This window comes from Ciona robusta, chromosome 7, assembly GCF_009617815.1.
Source record: "Ciona robusta chromosome 7, ASM961781v2".
In the NCBI taxonomy this organism is placed as follows: Eukaryota; Metazoa; Chordata; class Ascidiacea; order Phlebobranchia; family Cionidae; genus Ciona; species Ciona robusta.
In genome coordinates, this window is record NC_143241.1 from 6,477,209 (window position 1) to 6,498,652 (window position 21,444).

The 21,444-nt window shown below is 34.9% G+C and overlaps 2 protein-coding genes across 4 annotated transcripts; both read right to left on the bottom strand.

The window, feature by feature from the left end:
• Positions 1–163: 163 nt before the first annotated feature.
• Positions 164–18,097, bottom strand: LOC149734225 (uncharacterized). 3 transcript variants are annotated; one of them, XM_089881281.1, is made up of 20 exons: positions 17,325–18,097; positions 16,335–16,609; positions 15,601–15,776; positions 14,543–14,763; positions 14,184–14,341; positions 13,514–13,602; positions 12,898–13,156; positions 11,104–11,709; positions 10,169–10,223; positions 9,318–9,487; positions 8,342–8,479; positions 7,953–8,087; positions 6,918–7,043; positions 4,501–6,454; positions 3,627–3,688; positions 3,095–3,291; positions 2,812–2,920; positions 2,491–2,545; positions 1,759–1,798; positions 164–1,353 (listed from the first exon to the last, which is right to left on the bottom strand). In XM_089881281.1, exons 1-20 carry the CDS (start codon positions 17,956–17,958, stop codon positions 1,125–1,127), a joined length of 5,688 nt encoding a protein of 1,895 aa, XP_089737407.1. In that variant the 5' UTR covers positions 17,959–18,097; the 3' UTR covers positions 164–1,124. The 3 variants fall into 3 exon arrangements, with proteins under 3 accessions (XP_089737407.1, XP_089737408.1, XP_089737406.1); XM_089881282.1 differs by lacking the exon at positions 1,759–1,798 and adding an exon at positions 1,867–1,879; XM_089881280.1 differs by lacking the exon at positions 1,759–1,798.
• A 914-nt stretch (positions 18,098–19,011) lies between these two features.
• LOC149734226 (beta-1,3-galactosyltransferase 1-like) lies at positions 19,012–21,421 on the bottom strand. Its single transcript, XM_089881356.1, has 4 exons — positions 21,294–21,421; positions 20,760–20,968; positions 20,132–20,360; positions 19,012–19,826 (listed from the first exon to the last, which is right to left on the bottom strand). The coding sequence occupies exons 1-4, from the start codon at positions 21,359–21,361 to the stop codon at positions 19,244–19,246; spliced, it is 1,089 nt and encodes a 362-aa protein (XP_089737482.1). The 5' UTR covers positions 21,362–21,421; the 3' UTR covers positions 19,012–19,243.
• Positions 21,422–21,444: the final 23 nt, after the last annotated feature.

Consider the following 21,444-nt stretch of genomic DNA (forward strand, 5'->3'; position numbering starts at 1 on the left):
TAACTATATTTTAAGTAGAAGATATAACTGTATCACATTTTATAATTTAGTTAAAACGCGCCAATATACTTTTTGAGATTCAATTATATTTTGCATTTTTTTTGTAAAATATATATTTATTGGTTTAATATTTAATGAAAGGTTATATAATGAGACAACACTATTTCATTCTGTAACGAAGTTACCGAGTTTAATAAGACCAACTTTTAACACGAATAGAGTTGAATATATTCATACATGCATAATTAATCGTATTTGCAGCAGTTTAAACATAAACAGGTATTCGGTTGTGACATAACAATAGGCTTTTATTGTGATAAATAATACAAAGAAAAAAACTTGAAATATTTCGTCAAACTGACATTTTTTATGAGAAAATGAAATCAAGGAAATAGATCGAAAAATTTCGTCAAGTTGACGTTTTTCCATCAGAAAATGAAAACAAGGGAAAAAACTTGAAAAATTTCGTCAAACTGACGTTTTTTTATCAGAAAATGAAATCAAGGGAAATGCTTGAAAAATTTCGTCGAGTTGACGTTTTTGTTATCAGAAAATGAAATATATCATTGGAACAATATGAAAGAAAATAATGTGTACAAGGAGAATAACTTAGGACTCTATATATATGGTTGAATGGCTAAAGATTTCGCTGCAATGATCGGTCTGAAGTATTGCTGATTGAATCCCAGTCTTCATGTACTTCTGGTCGTTTCCCGTTTTCGTATAAAGTGTTTTGGTCAAATGAGGAGTTCAGTTGCTCATACATGCCTTGGGGGGCCTCCGTCGGCGGGTAAACAGCCATTGTGTGTCTAAAGAACTGGTTGGCCCACTGCTGTTGCATTATTATTGGCTGTTGGGCATAACCTCCAGGCTGTTGGGCATAACCTCCAGCCTCAGGACCAGGATAAGGGAGGTACGTTATAGGAATCATGTATGGTTGATAAGCAGGCATATTAGGGTTGCCGTTTGAACGGCGACGGGGCATCGATTCCGATAACTTGTCTTTGGAGTTTATGGGGTAAGGGGGGCCGTCGAAGTGGTTTTCTATGGGGTGGGGGGGTTTGTTGGGGTTTTCCGTAACACTAGGGTCTTGCTGCATTTGCGGGGGTAAGTTTGGTGCTGGGTTATGAGGTGTACCGTAGTTTTTGGGTAACATGTGGGGGTGTATTATGTGGTGGGGGGTGATGGGGTACATTAGAGGGTTCCACGAGTTTGTATTTGAACGGTGGTTGTTGCTGAAGTTTTTCTGGTGAACGAAAGCGCTGGTTTCTGCGGGATGGTGAATGGTGTTGGGCGCTGGTTGTCTGGGGGGGTGGGACATGGGCGTGGCCTCCTGGGGCTGAGGAATGAAATCTGGCAAAATATAGAATTGTTAGGGGGGTGCTGTATAGGGAAATATGAAGTGATTGAAAGGAAAGATTTTCAATGGCTGGGCACACACAGTTTGTCAGGAAATCAAATTTTTCTTTTTTCTACTGTTTTGGCAAGTTTTTTTGGCAAAAAAACACAAATCTCCTGTTATAAAGAGTTTTTTACATTTGTTAACTTGGTCCTGAAATATAACAAATACAACATGACTTTTTTGTTCACACCCATTTCATATTTTTTTTAAATAAAATAAAAATCGAAATGAATAAATTACTTGGCCCACTAAACAATTATAACCAACGTGTTAAATTTTAAACCTGTCTAAAAATGTTTACTATCAATAAAACTGGTGTGCCCATAGTGAATGAGATGATATGAGAGAGAAAATACTTAAAAGAAAGAAGTTCCACAGTTTCCATTGAAACAAAGTCTGAAAGAAAACAAACGCATTCTTAACAGAACATTCAATAACCAATACAGACGTTGGGCAATCTTTACCTTTCTAAGGCTTCTCCACAGCGAGCACAAAATAATATTTAATACAGTTAGTGGCATAGCGGCAAAAGACCATTTAACAAGGATCTGGTGTTATGAAAACGTAAGAGACAAAAACCAAATCCAACCAATTGTTGAATAAAAGACATATAGTAGGGTGGGGGAAGATGGGACATCTTTTCATTCTATTTTCTCAACCCATTTGGTAGTAAACAAAGAACATTTATAGAATTATAAAACTGTTAATTGTTTAAAACAGGATCAGGATATTACGTGTTAAAGGTCCCGCCTTCCCATCCCACTATATATTTTGCCTAAATGGCATCGTTGGTCTTTTATTCAAGAAAAATCTTGTCGTTTATCGTTGCACAAGGATTGTTTAACTTTATAAGCACCAAATCAGGGTCAGATTCGCGAGATGTATTACGGTTCAACTATTTAACATACATAGGCGCCAAACCCGGGGTGGCACGGTAGGCAGGCATACCCCGGAATTTTCTGAACTGCATTAATCATTAAACAGTGGGAACTAATTAGTTAGATTTGAGCCTGCCAGGTGTTTTGCAAAAAAAAAAAAATGTTGATATCTTTATATAAGTATTATGACACAACAATGGTATATTGTACCTGTTCCACTGTGTTCATGGTGATTGGACATGGCTTCATCTGGTTTTGAAGGATTCTGGAAAAATAAATATTTGTTTAAAATAAAAAAAAAATTTGAAAAAAGTTTCATCACAAGTTTTAATTTTCTCACCTTTTACAAATAGTGAAAAAATATTTTAAAAAGGATATCACAAAATAAAAACACCAAAATAAAAAAAAGAAAATTAATAATTTAAACAAATTTTAAACTAATATTTTGTAAATCAAGAGCACAGATACCGACAAAAATCTAACAAAAAATTAACTTTTCTTTTTAGTAAAAAATAAAACTTAAAAACTTACAGGTTGTTTTTGGGGTATAACTTTCATTTTTTGTCGCTTCTTGGCTTTTCGCAACCGGTCCAATTGCAATCTATGTTTTCTTATTAAAGCTTCAATTTCACGTTGATGCCTGTTTAAAATACTAGGTGTAAAACAAATTTAAACTTTTTTTTTCTGGAATCAGATTTAATTCTTTAATCTTTAAATGTAACCAAAAAAAAACTTTTTCTTATTTTGAATTTCTTTTCTAAATTTCTAAAAAAATTAAAATTCAAAAAAAATAAAACAGATTTAATTTTCTCACCTTTTGCTAAGATCTTTAAAATCAGAATCATCCTCGTCAAAATCGTCGCCGTCCGTTTCGTCCTCGCTGAGTTCCCCGTATTGTGAGCGGGTGGGTGAGTCAAGATACATTCGCTGTCGATCCCGGGGTTTTATGGGAATTGGGGTGAGGGGGGTAAGGGGGTTTCCCGGGTTCATGTTAGTTCGTTGGTATTGTTGCTAGAATAAAATAATTTGTTTACGCATTTAGAATTTTTTTTAGCATTTTTTCGTGCTTTCCTTTATATATATATATATTTATAATATATTTTAGAAGTTTTCTATTATTTATCCTCATGCAGTGGACACAGTCGTTATAACCTGGGTGTTCTGTTTCATACACTTCATGCCAGCTTACGAGTTACCAAGTATTTAACTTTGTAGGTGATTATTTTTGTTCATTTTTTTGTATTAAGCTGGTTTTGTGAACACAGATAAACAAAACTGATTTTCTATTTAAAGTTTGAAAAATAAGTAGCAATTTGTTTAAGTTAAAATATCTTTATGTTTCTTACCTCAGTAAACATTCTTAAGTTTTGCTCACGAACAAATTCTTGCTGCATTCCTTGATCAGAACCTACAAAAAAAAAAGAAATAAAAACCATAACATATATAACCCCCCAAAAATTATACATATATATATATTCATATTGTAAATTACCCACAGTCTATGGGAGTCGTTAGGATATGGTTTTCTTTGAATGATTTTTGTTTACTAGCAGTAGCAAATGGGTGAAAAATAGAATGAAAAGATCAAAGATGTCTCATCTTCCCCCAATCTACTATATAACTTTTACCAAATTCAATGAATGTTAAAAACATCAAAGTGAAATTTGAAGGTCGATTGCAAAAAACATACAATTACTGAAATGTATACTGCTATAATGCTATGTTAATCAATGCTGAGCTTTTATGGAACGTCTGCTCATAAAGGAAGTATACCAGAAAGCAATTAACTTACGTCAGACCGGCAACAATTGCTATTAACAGAGACCTTGTGTTATACTGTAGTATAATTACATTGAAAACCCATAAGTTCAATTTAATTGAAATATGAATAAATGTAACTTATTTATTCCCCTGTGGCCGGGAACCGACAGTCCTTATAACACAGGTGTTCTGTTTCGTACACCTCGTGCCCGTTTAGAGTTACCGCATATGTGACATAAAAATGTTCGACTTTTTCGTATTTCTAAACATGGCTGGCAATTTAGACAACCCATTAGTGACCACTGGGTTGTAGCAATTTCCGTTAAGTGTCTTGCCCAAGGACACACATTTTAACAATGGTAGCAGCATCGAGCCTTGAACCCATAACCTCTGGGCTACAGGCAGGCGCGCCAACCACTGTGCCACAGCACCAAACATAAAAACTAAATATTAACTCACCAATTAATGAGGAATAACTTTTCTCGCTGTTGTTGCTCAAAGTACGGACTCTCGTGTTCCCATCGGTAAACACAATACTTTGCGAGTTGGTTTCAGTAACTAGAGATGGCTCATAAGAAGTTTGTTGACTGGCAACTGAAGTCATGTACGTCGCATTTTCATGATTAGAAGCAAGTGATCCATTAAAGGAAGCATCAAGTGAGACTGACGTATGCTGCTGGTTAGTGTGGACAAAACTGGTCTCAAAACTTTGCTGATGATTTTCTGCATCAATTTTATTTGACTCAGTAAGTGTCTTGGTGGGTTGTTTATCGTTTTCAAAACTAAGCTGCCTGTGAGCAGTGTTAGGTTGAGACTTGACTTCTGAATCTGTTGGGATAATCTGAAACCTGCCAACTTCCCTAACAACTGTATCCGTTTCCTCGACCCCAATTTTGTTCATTTTTTCGCGCAGCAGCGATTTTACCGAATCATCTTCATTCACTTTAGTGATTTGGAAGCGATTAAAATTTGTCTCGGGTTGAATTACAGGTCTCTCTTCATGTGGCTGAGCAACCGGCTGATACTCAGAGTGGTAGGATGAAACTGATTCAACCAAACTTTCGGTGTCGGACACTTTGTATTGATCCACCATACCCGCTGTCTTAGCTTCGTCCCCAGAAGATTGGCTTGCTTCGTTTAAAGGGGGCGAAAAGTTTGCCGTAGATCCAATTGGTGGGGACAGGGCTACTACCAGGGGTACTACTGTAGTTACAGATGGACTTCCCCAATCATCTAAAGCGGAAGTCATTTTGACATTGGTATTAATCTGGTAGGTTAAGCTATCAGAAGCTGCATTAGTTGTTGCTGTATCTTGAGCACTCAATTGGTTGTCTATATCTAAAGTATTACCGTCAGCGTTTTCAGAAGAGTTAATAGGCATTGCAACGGGAATAACTACAGGAACCACGCCAATAACAGGGGTTGTTTCATCTGTTCCTTCACTGGTAGAAGCGGTATTTTGAGCGTGGGATAAAATTGCCGTTAACTGCTTATCTAAATCATTTGTATCCTTAGGTACCATGATCACTTGTGGAAGAATTACTGGTTGTCCTATTGGAAGGATGGTGATTGGCTGGGATGTTGGGACATCTGATCCTTGATCCTCTTCTGCTCCTGCAGCATCCAGAGGAGCATTTTCGATAACTTTTGCATCACTTCTAACTTCTTGTGCCTCGGTTTTGGTTTCAGTTTGCGAAGCATTGTAAGTTGTTTCGTGCGTTGGTTGAGGGGCCGATATTTGCGATGCTTCTTTTAAAACTGGTTGCTGTTGTTGTTGTTGCTGTTGTTGGGTTTGTGGTTGTTGCTGTTGTTGGGTTTGTGGTTGTTGTTGTTGTTGCTGTTGTGGTTGTTGTTGCTGTTGCTGTTGTTGTTGCTGCTGTTGTTGTGGTTGTTGCTGTTGAACGCTCGCCACACTACCTGTACTCCCCACACTCGCAACACTTGAACAACTGGGCGAGCGATAAAACAAGATGTTGCTCATTGATGGTTTCGCTGCCTCTGACGACTCTGCAACATCCGAGGAGCTGCTCACTGTCTTCCCAGGATCAGGATCACTTATGCCCTCGTTAACTTGCTCGGCACGAGGAGACCCGATCACGGAGCCCGTCTCACTGCTGCTTAACTCCTCCGGCTTTGAAACAGGATTTTCCTCCGTCTTTCCGCCTTCAGCTGGAGGAAGGGAGGTTGCGGACACAGATTCAGAGAGCGGAAGCAGAGGAGCAGTGGAGGTACATCCGTTAACCTCCAACTTCAGAAGATCGACATCAATTTTTCCAACATCATGCATTTGCTTTGCTTTGATTCCGACCAAACGTACTTGTTGTTGAAAAGCTTTGGTGTGTTTCTCCTTTAAATAGTTTGCTTGGATCATTTTGTCAGCGATTTCTTCAGGGGTATCCTCGTCAATGATAAACTGTGAAGAGAAAAAAGAAAAAAAAACATTTTTATTGATAAACTGTAAACAAAAAATTTCTTATAAACGTTTTTCAAATTTTTGGATCGTTTTAGTAGGAACAAAACAGCCTATATAGGTTCATACACATATAGTCCCATATACATAAAGCCTAATGTACAATACAGCTATTCAGTTTAAATTTTATTATTTAAACCAAAAAAGAAAATTATGTCTCATAAATGGGGTGAGGGGAAGACGGACACCTTTCGCACAAAATATCCAAATATCCTGATCGTGAGGATACAGTTTACAACTATTTGAATGCTTTTTTGTTTACTACTAAATGGAACAAGTAAATAGAATAAAAAAGTGTCCCATTGTTTATACATGAGAATAGGTGCGTTCATACTAAAAATCCAATTAAATCGAACTCCATAAACCATTATATGATATAATGCTCCTTTTATGACATAGAACCTACCTTAAAAGTGACAGTTTTCAGGTTATAGGTCGTAAGTTGACATTCGACTTCAACTAAATTTTCTTCGGTTGTTTTAATATCGGTGATTGTTAATCTTGGACGCCCGTCAAACTCGCCTTTGCGAACCTGGAATATAAAGTAACCTTATACTGTCGAGTGATAACTTTGATGTGTTCTTAAACAGTAGACACGTGTTAAAAAAAGTAAAATAATTGTGTTAAAAATGTAAAATTATATTTTAGCTTGAATGATGTAATCGCTAAATGCTAATAAGTGTTTGTGACGTTATACAGCCATTCAAGCACCCACTCCTGTTAACCACAAGCTGTTATAAACCCATTGGTTGTCATTGTTGAACAACAAGTCCTACTGTTACGTCATACAAAATATTTTTTTGCTGTATTTAATTTAGAAATGGTGTTATTATAATCCAAGTACAATTTTCCAAAAAAGTTAAATTAGTTTAACACGTTTGGTGTTTAAACACTATAAATTAAGTTTGGTCAGTTTCTGCACACCTCCTGCCCACTGTCGAGTCATAAGCACAAGGTGTATGAAACAGAACACTGTGTTATAAGACTGTTATTTCCCGGGTCATGCGAGGGTAAAGCAAGTTACATTCATTCAATTTATACATTCAGTAAAATACTTAGGTTGGCATGGTAGGCAGGCCTGCACCCCAATCTTTTTGCACTGTGTTGATCAATAAATACTATCAACCAAAAGATTAGATTTGTTTTACAGTGCAGTGTGTTTAACTACTCCTACCTCCCCTGCCATTAGAAAAGTCAGGCACCTATATGATATTGTAGGGTGTGGAAAGACGGGACACTTTTAGCAAATAATACCCAAATAACCTGATCATGTTTTAAACAATTAACAACAATCTATGGAGGTCTTGAGGATATGATTTTATAATTCTTTGAATGTTCATTGTTTACTACCAAATGTGACACGGAAATAGAATAAAGATGGTGTCCCATTTTTTCCCATTCTATTATATACCAGTATAAACACACACAGTACGGTACTTACCCTGTTACAAAGCAATGTCAGTTGTTCAATAAAACATTCTTTATTTATTTCATTCAGTTGATTGTTCACCACTAAGCGTGAAGCAGTTTCTTGCGAAGATTCAACGTCAATGTCAACTTTAAATATACTTTCAAGCTAAAACAACAAAGAAAACATTCATAAAAGTTTGGGAGGAATAAACTACATGAATGAAATGTTAGTTAATCATTCTTACATGCCGGGTCAAGGATAGTCGTTATACATGTAACATGTCTAATTTCTCAATGGTAGCAACATCAAGCCTTGAACCCAGTATCTTAAAGCTACGAACTAAGCACAAACTACTGTTTTCATGACATTAAAAAAAATTATTCCAAAAAATAAAAATTTAAAATAAACAATAAACTTACATTTCCTTGGATTTCAATTTGACATTCGATGGATAAATGTCCGAGTTTTTTATCCAAATAATCGTCATCAACTCCCTGGGTAACATTATTAGCAACCGAATCTGAATCGTTGTCAGATTCCCTTTCAATACCATCAACCTGGAAACATGATGTTTAATTTGTGAAAATTTTGTCATAATATGAAACTTTGTCACGAGAGAATAAACCCTTAAATGAGTGTCAAAATTTAAAGGGGTTAAAAATTTTATAAGATTAAAAAGGGTTATTGAACTTGTTAGTAACGACTTTTAATCTCTTAAAATTTTTACATATAGCAAGGCTTTTACATATAGCAAGGCTTACCAAACTTATTCTCTCGTGTACCCTGCTGTCTCTTATGGTTAATAATATAAGAAATATATAGTAGGGTGGGGGAAGATGGGACACTTTTCATACTATTTTCTTCTCCCATTTGATAGTTACATTCAAAGGTATAAAAAACGCATTCACACAACTACCATAAACCTTGTTTAAAACACGATCATGATATTTGGATATTATGTTCTAAAGGTGTCCCATCTTCCCCCACCCTCTTATACAGTACTTTGTGTAAATTGATATACTTCAGTAATAATGCTTAAGAATATTCCTTAAAAATGTATGCCTGTTTATAAACAAAACCACTGCCAATAACACAAGTCAAATTAATCTGTACAAGATATTATGCACATGATTGATATGACAAGATTAAATAAATCCATGCGAGTGACGCGACCATTTTTAGTCAACAGTATAGTCTACCATATGCAGTACTTTGTGTAAAATTGAAAGTAAAATTTCTCTGCAACAATGCTTAAGAATACCTTATAAAATAGCCATGTACGCTTATTTATAAACAAAACTACTGCCAAAACACAACTCAAATTAATCAATATTTTAACTATAGGATATTACGCACATGATTATAAATTAGGAAATCTAATATAGATAAATGAACCTGCAATAATAGAATACGAAGTTGTTTATCCCAATGTCTGTTTCGACTTTTCTGTTGACGACGATGTTTCTTTTCACTTTTTTGTTCTTTCCGATTTTTGTCGCTGTCTTTTGAACTTTCACCCCCAGCGTCGGTCGTGGCCACTGATTCAGTTTCCGACATTACAACATCTGTAAATATGTTTGGGTTGTTTATGTGGGGGAAGATGGGACACTCTTTGATTATGGGGGGAAATGGGACTTCTTTAGTTAATATTTTTAATATAAAGAACTATTATTTTTTTTCTAACAGAACTTTCCTTTTAAAATAAATAGGCCTGTACAAAAATTAACCAATTAGTTTGCCAAAACAGGATAATGCCTGCTGTTAAATATTTTAAAGCAAATTTCATTACACTTGCTAATGAGTTAGTTTCTGGAAAGGTCAAACAAATGCGACAATTTATTGATTAGTTTGTTGTTTACAAGCACAGGCGCCAAACCTAGGGTGGCAGGGTAGGCCGGCCTACCCTGGAGTTTTTGCATTGCATATATTAGTATATAATGGAATTAAATTTGTTCAATAACAGCGGTTTCTGGGGCTGTACAGCAGTTTCAGATGTTCCACAATAATTGTGATTCGATAAGAATTTTCCTTTTATTGATGTGGTTTTTGCATTTTTTCTATAGCATTCTTATTTTTATAGGGCAGCGATATATCATAATAATTGCAAAGGGACCACCAGGCAATTTTTTTAGAAAATTATGGGAACAGCTGTTTTCTAGGAAATGTCTTACTAACCCTGCCTCCCCTGCATTTTTAAACGTTTGGCGCCTATGTTTACAGAAGTGTATAGTAAGTTAGTAACCTACCTTGTACAGTGCTGATGGTTCTGTCAGGTTCCTCTATGTTTGATTCAATGAAGACCTTTAAAAATATTAATCCATTCACAAAATGTAAGCAACCAAAAATAAATTTAAAATATTAGGGTGAAAGCAATATACAGCACTAAATTTAAAATTAACTTTTTTTTTAATTAAATGAAAAAAATTTAAAAACATTAGTGTAGTAACATAAAGTTAGAATTAGAAACTATAAAATGTATATAATGTATATTATATTTATATTATATATATAAAATTAATGTTGCTTTTTGATAATTGATAATTGTTCAAGAAAAGTTATAATTCGGGACAACTGCCTAATGTTCCACCACTGTAACTTAACAAATTTCTAAAAATGTTTTAATCCTGAGAAATGCACATCGATTTTTAAGGTGGTACACAGACAAAAGGAGCATTTTCTCCTAAAAGCACACAATTAAATTCTGCAACCACAGCAGGATATGGGAAATCTGGCTACCATTTTTTTTATTTGTGTCAGCAGGCATAATTGGAAACCACAAGATACTTATGCTTAGTAGGGAATTAGTTTTTATTCTATTTTCTATGTCCCATTTGATAGTTAACATATAGTAGGGTAGGGAAGATGGGACACCTTTTTATTGAATTTTCTCGTCCAATTTGGAAACAAGAACAGTCAAAGAATTACAAAACCGTACCCTGACAACTCCCATAGACCTTTGTTAATTATTTAAAATTTGATTAGGACATTTGGTTCATATGTGCCAAAGTTGCCATCTTCCCCAACCCTACTATAAATAGTTTACGGAATTGTATAAGTAGCCCCTTACTCTAAAAGGCCGCTGTTAATTATTAAAAACACTATCAGGAAATATGATATTTAGGTAAAAATAATAACAGTATCCCATCTTACCCCACAGTATTATAAATTACAAAGGTTTTACCTGGTTATGAGTTGTTTTGCTTGCTTGATTCTGCATCACAGGATTTTGCATTATCTGTTGTTGATTGTTGATTTGTCCGTTGATTGCTTGTTGAATCAACTGCGGGTGTTGATTTGTTTGTTGCTGTAAGAATTGTTGTTGAACAGGTGGTATAATTTGTTGCGGGATAAACTGCTGTTGCGGGATTTGTTGAATGTTGGGTTGAATCTGTTGTCGGAATTGTGGCTGTTGATGTATTTGTTGATTTGTATTCTGTTGTTGGGAGATATTTGTTTGTATGTTTGTTGGTTGGGACAACGACATGTTTGTTGTTTGATGAAGTTGTTCTTGTAGTTGTTGTAAAGTTTGTTGTTGCATTTGTTGTTGGTAGGTTTGGTTCATTTTAACGTCGTTGAATGTTGCCTGGATTGAATGCGGTTGTTGAATTTGTTGTTGTTGCTGTTGTTGTTGCTGCTGTTGTTGTTGCTGTTGTTGCATTTCACTTTCTCGCTCAACTTGCCGATTTTCTTCAATTTTTCGTCGATTACGTTGAATGCTCGATAAACAAGCGGTGATTGACTTTGCCACAACATTAACGTCATCTTCGTGAAGAAATCCATTCTGGGCCTGAGGTTTAAGGAGGTTTATTATTGTACTGTTAACAGAATATAAATCAGACTTTTTTATGGAGAAGATTAAATTAGTAATATTCTTTTTTAAATCAGTGACTAAATCGATTTTTAACGAGAAGAATAGGCCTAAATCAAGTACAATTTTAGTTTTTTAAATCAGCGACAATTTTTATTGTACATGGGTCATGGCCCATGGGTGGCGACATAGGTTAACGTTCTATGGCGAGGCCCGCCAAAGGACCTGGAATTAATTCCCTAGACAGGAAATTAGCCGAAAATTATGATGTGTTTTCAGGAAAAGATTTAATTAACAAAGGATATGAGTCGGTTATGACTATATGAACGTATTGTCATTTTCACTGCCAAGCCGTATTATCAATCACTGTCAATTAACAAAGCATTGGGTTATAGATTGGGTTATACAGAAATAATGACATCATCAATCAATAGAGCACCACTTTAAATTGAAAACCGCAACTCACAAGTGTGCTTCTGTTTAAACATTATTCAAAAAAAAAAAAGTTTCAACGCAAATTTTCAGACAGTTGAGTTTTTTATTCTCTGTGCCTTTGTTAAAACATTCTTTAAAAACATAATTTTCGATGCAAATTGTCTAATAAACTGTTTTTTAAGCTCTGGGCATTTGTTTGAACTTTATTCAAAAACATAACTTTCAAAGAAAATTTTATAATAAACATTTTTTAGCTCTAAAACCTATTATTACCATGCATTTGTAAATGTTAAACTGTATGGTCTTGTTACTGTTATGTACATGCACACAAGCTTATAAGATTACTTTAGGATTAATATCGTTTTGGCCACTTAGCTGAACCTAAGTACGAGTTACTACAATTATACCATCAGACCTATTTGTTCAGTATTTTTTGTTACATGTAAAATTCCTGGAGAATTATAACGATTTGGCCACTTAGCTGAACTATATCACACTTTACTATAGCCAATAGCTGTAGCATCAGATCTATTAGTTTAGCATTTTTTTATTTTACGTAAAATTTCATGCTTAAACTGACCAATCACGGCTAAAAAATAGAAATCACAAATTTCTTGAGGATATGGTTTTATAAATCTTTGGTTGTTCTTTGTTTAAAACCAAATTGGACAAAAAATAAAATGAAAAGGTGTCCTATCTTGTCCCACCGTACTATATATAACATTAACTTACCATTTCTTTTGCTACTTCGACGGGGATATCCTTAGTCATGTCGAAATCGAACTCCAAAGCTTCATCATTTTTATGTTTTTGTTTCAATCTTTGGGCGTCTTCTACCACGAGACGTAACGTCACTGTGTCTTTTAGCATCGCATTTTCGCCTTCTCCCTGGCTAGGTTCAGCATTTGATTCAGCCTGTGATCTGAGCTCGACTTTTATCCCAGGAACCTCCACAAAGAATGGCTCGTTTAGTAGTTGTTGAACTGTGTACCTGGGGTAAAAAAAACTTGTAAAAAAACATTGATTCTGTAAAAAAAATTGAAAATTGCTGGAAAATATAAATAATTCTGTAAATAAAAGAAAATTGGCTAAGATGTGGCACATTAAAGCATTTTGTTGCGGTTGGAATATTTTAAAATGTTTGATTCTAATGTATAGACTACAGCTAAGGTTTTGTGCATTTAGCTAGTTTCTGTTTTCAGTATGTAGGAAATGAAAATGTAAAATTGAATTTATCATTCCTTTATAACATAAAATATCATCAATTAAAAACGCAAACAAATTTTAAAAGTTCCCTTTAAAATTCATTTATTAAATGAAATATCCTTAATTGAAAGCACGAACAAACCTTTGTGTTTTATCTCTGTTGATGCAGATAGAAATTATCCGACGTTCGTCTTTTCCTTGAACTTTCTCAAAACTATTTGGTGGAAGACCCTAATAACAAAAAAATAAATAAAAAAAATATAAAAAATAAATAAAATTAAATTTGTTTTTTTAGAAATATTGCCAAATGTTTTTAAATTAGGGTACTCGTCATTTTACAATAATGCATGTATTAGGGTATATTGGCATTAGCACCCTATGCACCCATAATGGGCAAATGTGACTTGATTGTTAAAGCCACAACAGGATATGATATTCCAACGATTGCGCAATAATTGTACCATATACAGAAATGTATGCTGCCCCTTGCTACTATTTTTTTAGCTCCTAAGCTGAATTATAGCACACTTTACTATAGTAGGGTGGGGAAAGATGGGACACCTTTCACATATAATAACCAAATATCCTGACCGTGTTTTAAAAAATTAACAACGATCTGTGGGAGCCGTGAGGATAACGTTTTATAAAAAATCGTTGAATGTTTGTTTACTACCAAATTGGAGGAGAAAATAGATTGAAAAGGTGTACCATCTTCCCCCACCCTACTATATAGATAAAGGCTATACCATCAGGCCTATTACTTTAGCATTTTTTCATTTTACGTAAAATTCCATGCCTCTAACTTAGCCCACCTGCGTAACTTTGCGATAAATTTGTCCAGCATTTATACATTCAGAGTAGGGATACTCCGCTGTAATCATCTCTAACATGCACATACCAAACGCATACACATCAACACTTTCATCATAATGTTCCTCATACATCTCAGGTGCCATAAACTCAGGGGTACCTACAATATAAAAAATAATAAATGAAAAAAAAATCCGAGAAAAATTTATTGTAAAAAAAAAATTAATACTAGGATTTTTAAAATTAAAAAATAAATAAAAGAAAAACAAAATTAAAGAAAAACAAAATTTAAAGAAATAAATTTTTTTCAGCTTTGAGGAATTATAAATAAATTAATAAAATTAAAGGAAAAAATTATTACCAATTACACTCTTTGCAAAAGAAGTCCTTTTCAATGTTGCAAGGCCAAGATCCCCAACTTTCACTGATCCCGTAGGTCCAGTTATGAAAATATTATCACATTTTAAGTCCCGATGTATAATAGCTGGGTTTCTTGTGTGAAGAAAATTTAACCCTTTCAGTATCTGACGGCACCAGCTTCGTAAAACTTTGGGTTTGATTGATTTGAAACGTTTTAGATACCTGTGGTGTAATTTTAATGTTAAAACTTTAAGGGTTGAATAGGTAGTGCAATCAACTTAGTTCATTGTGTGTTCTGCTTCATATACCCTTATTTTTCATTTTTAGTTTTAATGGTTGGGAATTTAGGCAATTTTAAGGAGATTACTTAATTGGAGCAATTGCCGCTATGTGTCTTGCCCAAGGACACATGCGCCTACAATGATAGCAGCAACAAGCCTTGAACCCATAACCTCTAGGTTAAAAGCAGACGCGCTAACCAATGTGCCACTGCACCCTTATACAATAAATAAAAATGTGGTCAAGTGAGTGAAATGATTTATTGGTCATTTGAGGCACCTTTTGTCAAAATTTATCAGCACTTTTATGACTCATGTCAGACATAATTAGTTTATAATGGGACTTTTTAGACAACTAGTTAAAATATCTCTCACTACATATGTGCCTACCATGGGTATACACGGCATATGTTTATCCTGGAATCAACTATGTAACCCTATGGGAGTAATCTGTGTACGCATAGATAAACTTAAAGCTAACTGGCTAATTGGTAATTACACACCAATTAAAAGTAAAAACATAAACACAGTCATGACTTAAAAAAACTATGTTTTTTCCAAAAAAAGCAATTAATAAAGGCAGCATTTTAAATAAAGGCCACATATAGTGAGGTGGGAAAAGATGGGACACCTTTAGCAATTAACAACACTATTTTAGATTCGGGATGCGGTTTTTATAAAACTTTGAATGTTCTTTGTTTACTACCAAATGGGACGAGAAAATAGAATAAAAAGGTGTCCCACTTCCACCCACCCTAATATATTAAATAAAGGGTCTTACGTTTTTAATGTTCCAGAAGTCATAAGCTCAGTGACAAGTATAATGCATTTCTTTCCCTTAGGTGACTGGTAATCCCATGAGTCATAAAATCTTACAATGTTCGGATGTTGTAATCCCTTTAACATCTCAGCTTCTTCACGAAAACGAAGCCGCTCATTTTTGGACAATTTATGATGCTGAAAATAAGAAACAGTTGATAAATAACACCAGCAAACCATATGAAATGACAATCTTTTATGGCACCAAAGTTGGGGTGGCAGGGCAGGTGGCCTTTCTTGGAATTTTTTGCCCTGTCTAAATCAGTACAATCATTTTTTGATGGAGGTATGTGTCTAACTTACCCTGCCTCTCATGCATAACAAAAAGTTTGGCACTGGTAAATATATAACAATGTAGTAATGTATAGAACTAGGTTTAACAACTGTTGTTTTGTCGCTATATCCTGTCTTTCAAATCTTCTGAATGTTTGCCACCATCATCGAAGAGACAAATAAAGATTTTATTATTATTATTAGTATATAGGGGGGAAAGACGGGACACCTTTAGCCCATACTATCCAAACATCCTGATCGTGTTTTAAACAATTAACAACGGTCCATGGGAGTCGAGAGGATACAGTTTTAAAATTCTTTGAATGTTCTTTGTTTACTACCAAATGGAAAAGAAAAGTGAAATAAAAAGATGTCCTATCTCACCTGACCATCGATTCTATATTGTTTAAGTTACTTAAATACCTGCAATTCACACCATGCAACAGCAACCCCAGTGTCAGTATCAAGGCCTTTATATACGGTCTTAAAACTTCCACGGCCCAGCTCAATATCGAACTTTAGAAATCTTGAATCAGGAGATTCTCCGATAGCTTTGCCGTCATCTTCCAAACCACCATTGATCTCGTCGTCGAGTGCATTATCAGCGACTTCTTCATCTTTGCTAACGACGTTTATTTCACCCCCCACTGCAACACCATCCGCGAGTGGGTTAACTTTATATGATGCATCAACTCCCTCTAAAGCGTTACAAAAATCAACAAATGTGACTTGTGTGGCCGGAAATGAAAGTCGTTATAACACGGTTGTTCTGTTTCATACACCTTGTGCCAGCTTAGTTACCACGTATGTACTAACTGAGTTAGAGCAATTGTCGTTAATTTTCTTGCCTACAGACACATACCCCCACAATGGAAGTAGCGCATAACCTTGAACTCATACCTCTTGGTTAGAGAAAGGACCTAACCACTGAGCCATGGTTCCAAACCCTGTAGTTTAACACACCCATATACTGTTACATTTATAACAACAACACAAATTGAATATATATATGGGGTAATACTAATAGCACATATCTGGAATAATATAACGCCTGTCCTCCAGCAAGCCGCAATATGTCAGTTATATCAAACAAAATGTGGGATTTTATTCAGGTTAAATAAAAAATATAAAGGGACTCAACAGAAGAATGGAATATATAGTACAAAAAAATCTATGCAATTACCATTTTTTTGATTTTGCAATCTAGAGCCATGCTTTTCAGGTTACAAGCATTTAAGCAACAGATTGTAAATCACACACGACAAACAGAGACAGTGATATGAAAATTACTTAACCCAAATTTACAAGTGTCCTAATTGATACACTTGTTTGTTAAACAAGTTAATAAATATTTACCAATAATTTATATGGTTTTAAAACTGTATTAAAAGAGTATTACATACATATATATACCTGTTTTGTTGTCTTTATCGCTGACAACTCCATTCATTTTTCCTTCTTGGTCATTACCATTAACAACAACGTCTTTTTTGGAGGGTGAGTCAGGCACTTCAACATTATGCTGGTTGTTAAGATTTTCCACTGTATTGTTGAGACCATTCATAGCAAATTCTTCAGATGTATGTTCTGTTGTTAAGACCTCACTAACTGCTTTATTTTCAGTGACATTTTCTTGGCTACTTCCACTTCCAGATTGAGAAGCAGGTTTAGTGTGCCCAACATCATTTTCAACACATGGTAACTCACTCGGTGAAGTATTTAAACCATCAACATTCAACACACCGTTGCTTGCGCTGCTATTAACATGTTTCACGGAACCTTCTGACAATAACAACACTTCTTTCTCTTTTATCAACAATTTCTCCGAACTTTTAACATTTTCCGAATTTTTTTCATTTTGTTTAATTTGGCTTGACACCAAAATATCCGAAGATTCCCCAACACTAGGGTTAATGAATGAGTCTTTAACTGTGGGCGGACTGGTACAAACTGTACTTTGGTTAGATTTTGAATGATCAGTAGTGTAACTGGAGCCCTGTTGCTCAGTTTTTGTGTTTTGACTCATTACGCAACAGACAGGCAACATGTGGGAAGGAAAGTTTGTGTCAAATCATCAGTAAGATACCCCCATTGCTTGCAAACGGTCTACAGAGAAATATCTGCATCATACTCTCTTTTAAATCAACATATCCTGTTCTAAAACTTTGATCCTGCTCAAGATAAAAGTAATCATTAATAATGAAATTGGAATTATATTTAGAAACAATTACCGACAAAGTTACATTTGTGGAAATTCATAACCTGGCGCAAGGTGTATGAAACAAATTACCTGTGGTATAACCACTGTCGTTTTCTGACCACACGAGGATAAGCCAATTTATTCAAATAATGGTTTGGCACTAGTAAAGAATTCTCCAGTATGTTACAGATTAGGCTGGTGGAAAGTGTTAGAGGTTGGTAGTCAAGGGTTATTAGTTTGTGGTTACACCACTTTTGTAATCTCAAAGTAATAGCCACCGCTAATGTCCGCGAATTTTTCGTTTAAACTATACAAATGGAATCGTACGGCAACCTGGTGTGGGGCTGGCCTGCCTAGAAACGTTTATATTCTATTTTAATTTTTACAAATACTTGGTCAAGATAACCTCTTTACAGTGCTTATACAACGTCAAAATAAACAAAAACTTTATATTATTGAGATCGTTAGAATAAGTTGTACGCCGTTTTAAAGGCAAAAAAATCAAAACAATGTAATTTCGCTCGTCGCCATTTTGCTATATACAAAATTTTGTTCAATTTTGGTATTTAAATAACTTTAAAACCTGACAGACTTTTAATAATGATTCGCAAACGACGATAAAACAAACGTATATTTCGTAATATAAACAATCCTACGTTAACATTGGGCTGTCTCTTCAACTGTATTGTGACCTGTGACCCTGAGTTTAACTAGGTGGCGCCAACGAGCTTACTTCCACAAAAGGCTGCTTGTGAATTTTTATGTAAAATTCCGCTATATTTTAAATCTTTGGGTATTTTTTGTTATATTTTATATTCATATAAATTTGTTTTATTTTTAGTTGTGTATTAGGGATATTTCCAACAGTTTGGTTGCTAAAACAGTTATTGGAGTAGCCTACTATATAAATATATGTTTATTGTACAATTCATCATCGTGTGCCAGCATAAAGGCCTTAAAAGGCCCCACAGTAGGCTACTCTCAGAATAAAAATTGTATCGTTACGTTTCGAAGCAGAAATCAATTCACAAAATTAGAAATATTAAAACATCACACACCGTGCAGCTTTAGTTAAAACATACAGAAAGCACGGGGTTTACGGAATAAAATACGACATCTCAGACCACAGTTATCAACAGCAGTACGATACGCTCAATTTCTTTAAAATAATAATTTCTTTTTCGTAATGTTCTATTGTTTTAGCTTGAGCCTGTGGTATAGTTAAACCGGGGAAGTGAAATGCAAATCCAGGTTCTAATTTGACAATGTTAGTGTCTTCCTTTCCAAGTTTCATTCTTAGTATGCCAGAGGCCCATACGTCTTCCATCGGCATAATTTCGTCTTGTTTTACTGAGCCATAAAGTAGCTTTGCTGTAGCCACTGACGTAACGTACATAGCACCGTTACAATACGACGGAAAATCATTCGGCTTGTATTCGTCGGTTGAGAGGTAGTATGGACTATTTAGATCTCGTGTGGGTTGTCCATTTTTTATTAAAGTATGGCCGCATAGTACGGGAAAGTTTTCAACGCCTTTGTCCAGTGTAGGTCTTTCTAGTGATTCAACGTTCGATGTGTGAAGTAATTCTGTAAGGTGATCGGTCAAAGTTGTTTTTGAAATTCTGACATCGTCGTCTGACTTGCTGACGAAATAATGAGATGGCAAATTTTCTGAAGACCATTGCAGAATGGTAAGAGACTTCATCACTATTTTCCTATAATTTTTAATAGAGAACGTTAGCTGAAACGCAACAGTGACGTATAAACTGTACAGACTGTACCCTGTCAGCCAAAACATATCATAATGTTGGAAAGCTATAAGGGGTTCTTAAACTTTAGTACATATGAATGTAACTTTCTTTATCCAGCGTTCCTGGAAAATGATAGTCGTTATACCACGGGTGTTCCTTACCCAAAATTTACTCAAACAAACTCACTATTTATAGTTTAAACATAAAGTAGAGTGGGGGGAAATGAGACACCTTTAGCACATAATAACCAAATAGTGATTCATACATACCTGTAGCTATCCACGTAGTTGATAAACAAAATGTCTTTTTGCTTTTCCGATTCCTTTAAAATTCTTTGGTTTATGTTTTCCTCCGTTGATTTTGCGAGGACGAAGACATATTTGATGTTGAAGCCATTCAAGTAAGAAATGGAACCTACCGTGTTTCTTATTGTTTGTCTCAGTACAAAGTTATTCGGGGGTGAAATAATGAAACATATTATGCAAACTGTGGCGGTTTCTGTAAGATTAATTGTAAGTTTATTATCTGTCATTATATATAAAAAAACGAAAAATCACCCACAAAGTAACGTACGTGGTAACTAGTAAGCTTGCACGGGGTGTATAAAACAGAACACCCTTGTTATAACCACTGTCCTTTTCTGGCAACGCGTGGTTAAAGCAAATTACATTCATTCATTAAACTTGTTTATTCACGAATTGCGGGGCAACCGCAGTAGTAACAAGAAGGGTTATGTTCTACAATATAACTCGTAAGCTGGCACGGGGTACTGGAAAGTGGAAACAGAAGTTAAATTCATAACAATGAGGGGTTGTGTTTAGAATAAATCGAGTTACATTCATAAAAATATTGAGGTATTTGAGTTACCACATTCATATTTCATATTTGTCGACTTACTTGTAGTTGTCGAGCAATTGGGTGAGAGCGTTGGTTGTGTAATAAGAGGCATTTGAGGGTAGACCGTTGGCCTTACAGTAAACGGTGTAGTTAAAGCTGCAGCGCTAATGTTTAACTGGGGTGTTAGAACTACAGTCCTGTTATTTTTGGTCCGCGAACTGATTCTTGATACGAAGTTTCCATTAATTTTGATCGAAGTTTGTACAAAGCTACACACAATAAAGATTAGCTGCTGTTTAGGGGGGAGATGGAACGCCTTTTCATTTTATTTTCTCCTTTTATTTGATAGTAAACATATAGACCATTTTTAATTGTTTAAAAACACGATCAGAATGTTTAGATATTATGTGCTAAAGGTGTCCCGTCTCCAAATGGAAAGGGAAAATAAAATGAAAAGGTGTCAACAGTAATATATAGACAACAGTTGGCAACTCGTGTGACCGTGCTCGAACTGAATGAGCAGTACGATATATCACCACAAAGTATTTCTATCATTGTGATAAATAGGTAATTAGCTTTGGATGCTATACTTACTATAGCTTTATGAAGACAAGTGATATAAGAACAACACAGCCAAATGTAATCAATTTTGAGGAATTCATAACCTAAAACAAAACGCTATTGGGCATAAACCTGTATAGGAGAGTGTTACATTTGTAAGTATATATATAGCTCACACAATGTA

What these genes read in the sequence shown, in the direction of transcription:
- LOC149734226 (XM_089881356.1), bottom strand. Translation starts at nt 21,361, where the DNA reads ATGAATTCCTCAAAATTGATTACATTTGGCTGTGTTGTTCTTATATCA. An exon ending in CTTGTCTTCATAAAGCTATA is followed by an intron (nt 20,969 to 21,293) that starts GTAAGTATAGCA and finishes TATTGTGTGTAG; the next exon opens with CTTTGTACAAACTTCGATCA. An exon ending in AACTACGTGGATAGCTACAG is followed by an intron (nt 19,827 to 20,131) that starts GTATGTATGAAT and finishes TAAAAATTATAG; the next exon opens with GAAAATAGTGATGAAGTCTC.
- LOC149734225 (XM_089881280.1), bottom strand. Translation starts at nt 17,958, where the DNA reads ATGTTGCCTGTCTGTTGCGTAATGAGTCAAAACACAAAAACTGAGCAA. An exon ending in TCGAAGTAGCAAAAGAAATG is followed by an intron (nt 11,710 to 12,897) that starts GTAAGTTAATGT and finishes CTTAAACCTCAG; the next exon opens with GCCCAGAATGGATTTCTTCA. An exon ending in ACTTAAGAATGTTTACTGAG is followed by an intron (nt 3,292 to 3,626) that starts GTAAGAAACATA and finishes ATTTTATTCTAG; the next exon opens with CAACAATACCAACGAACTAA.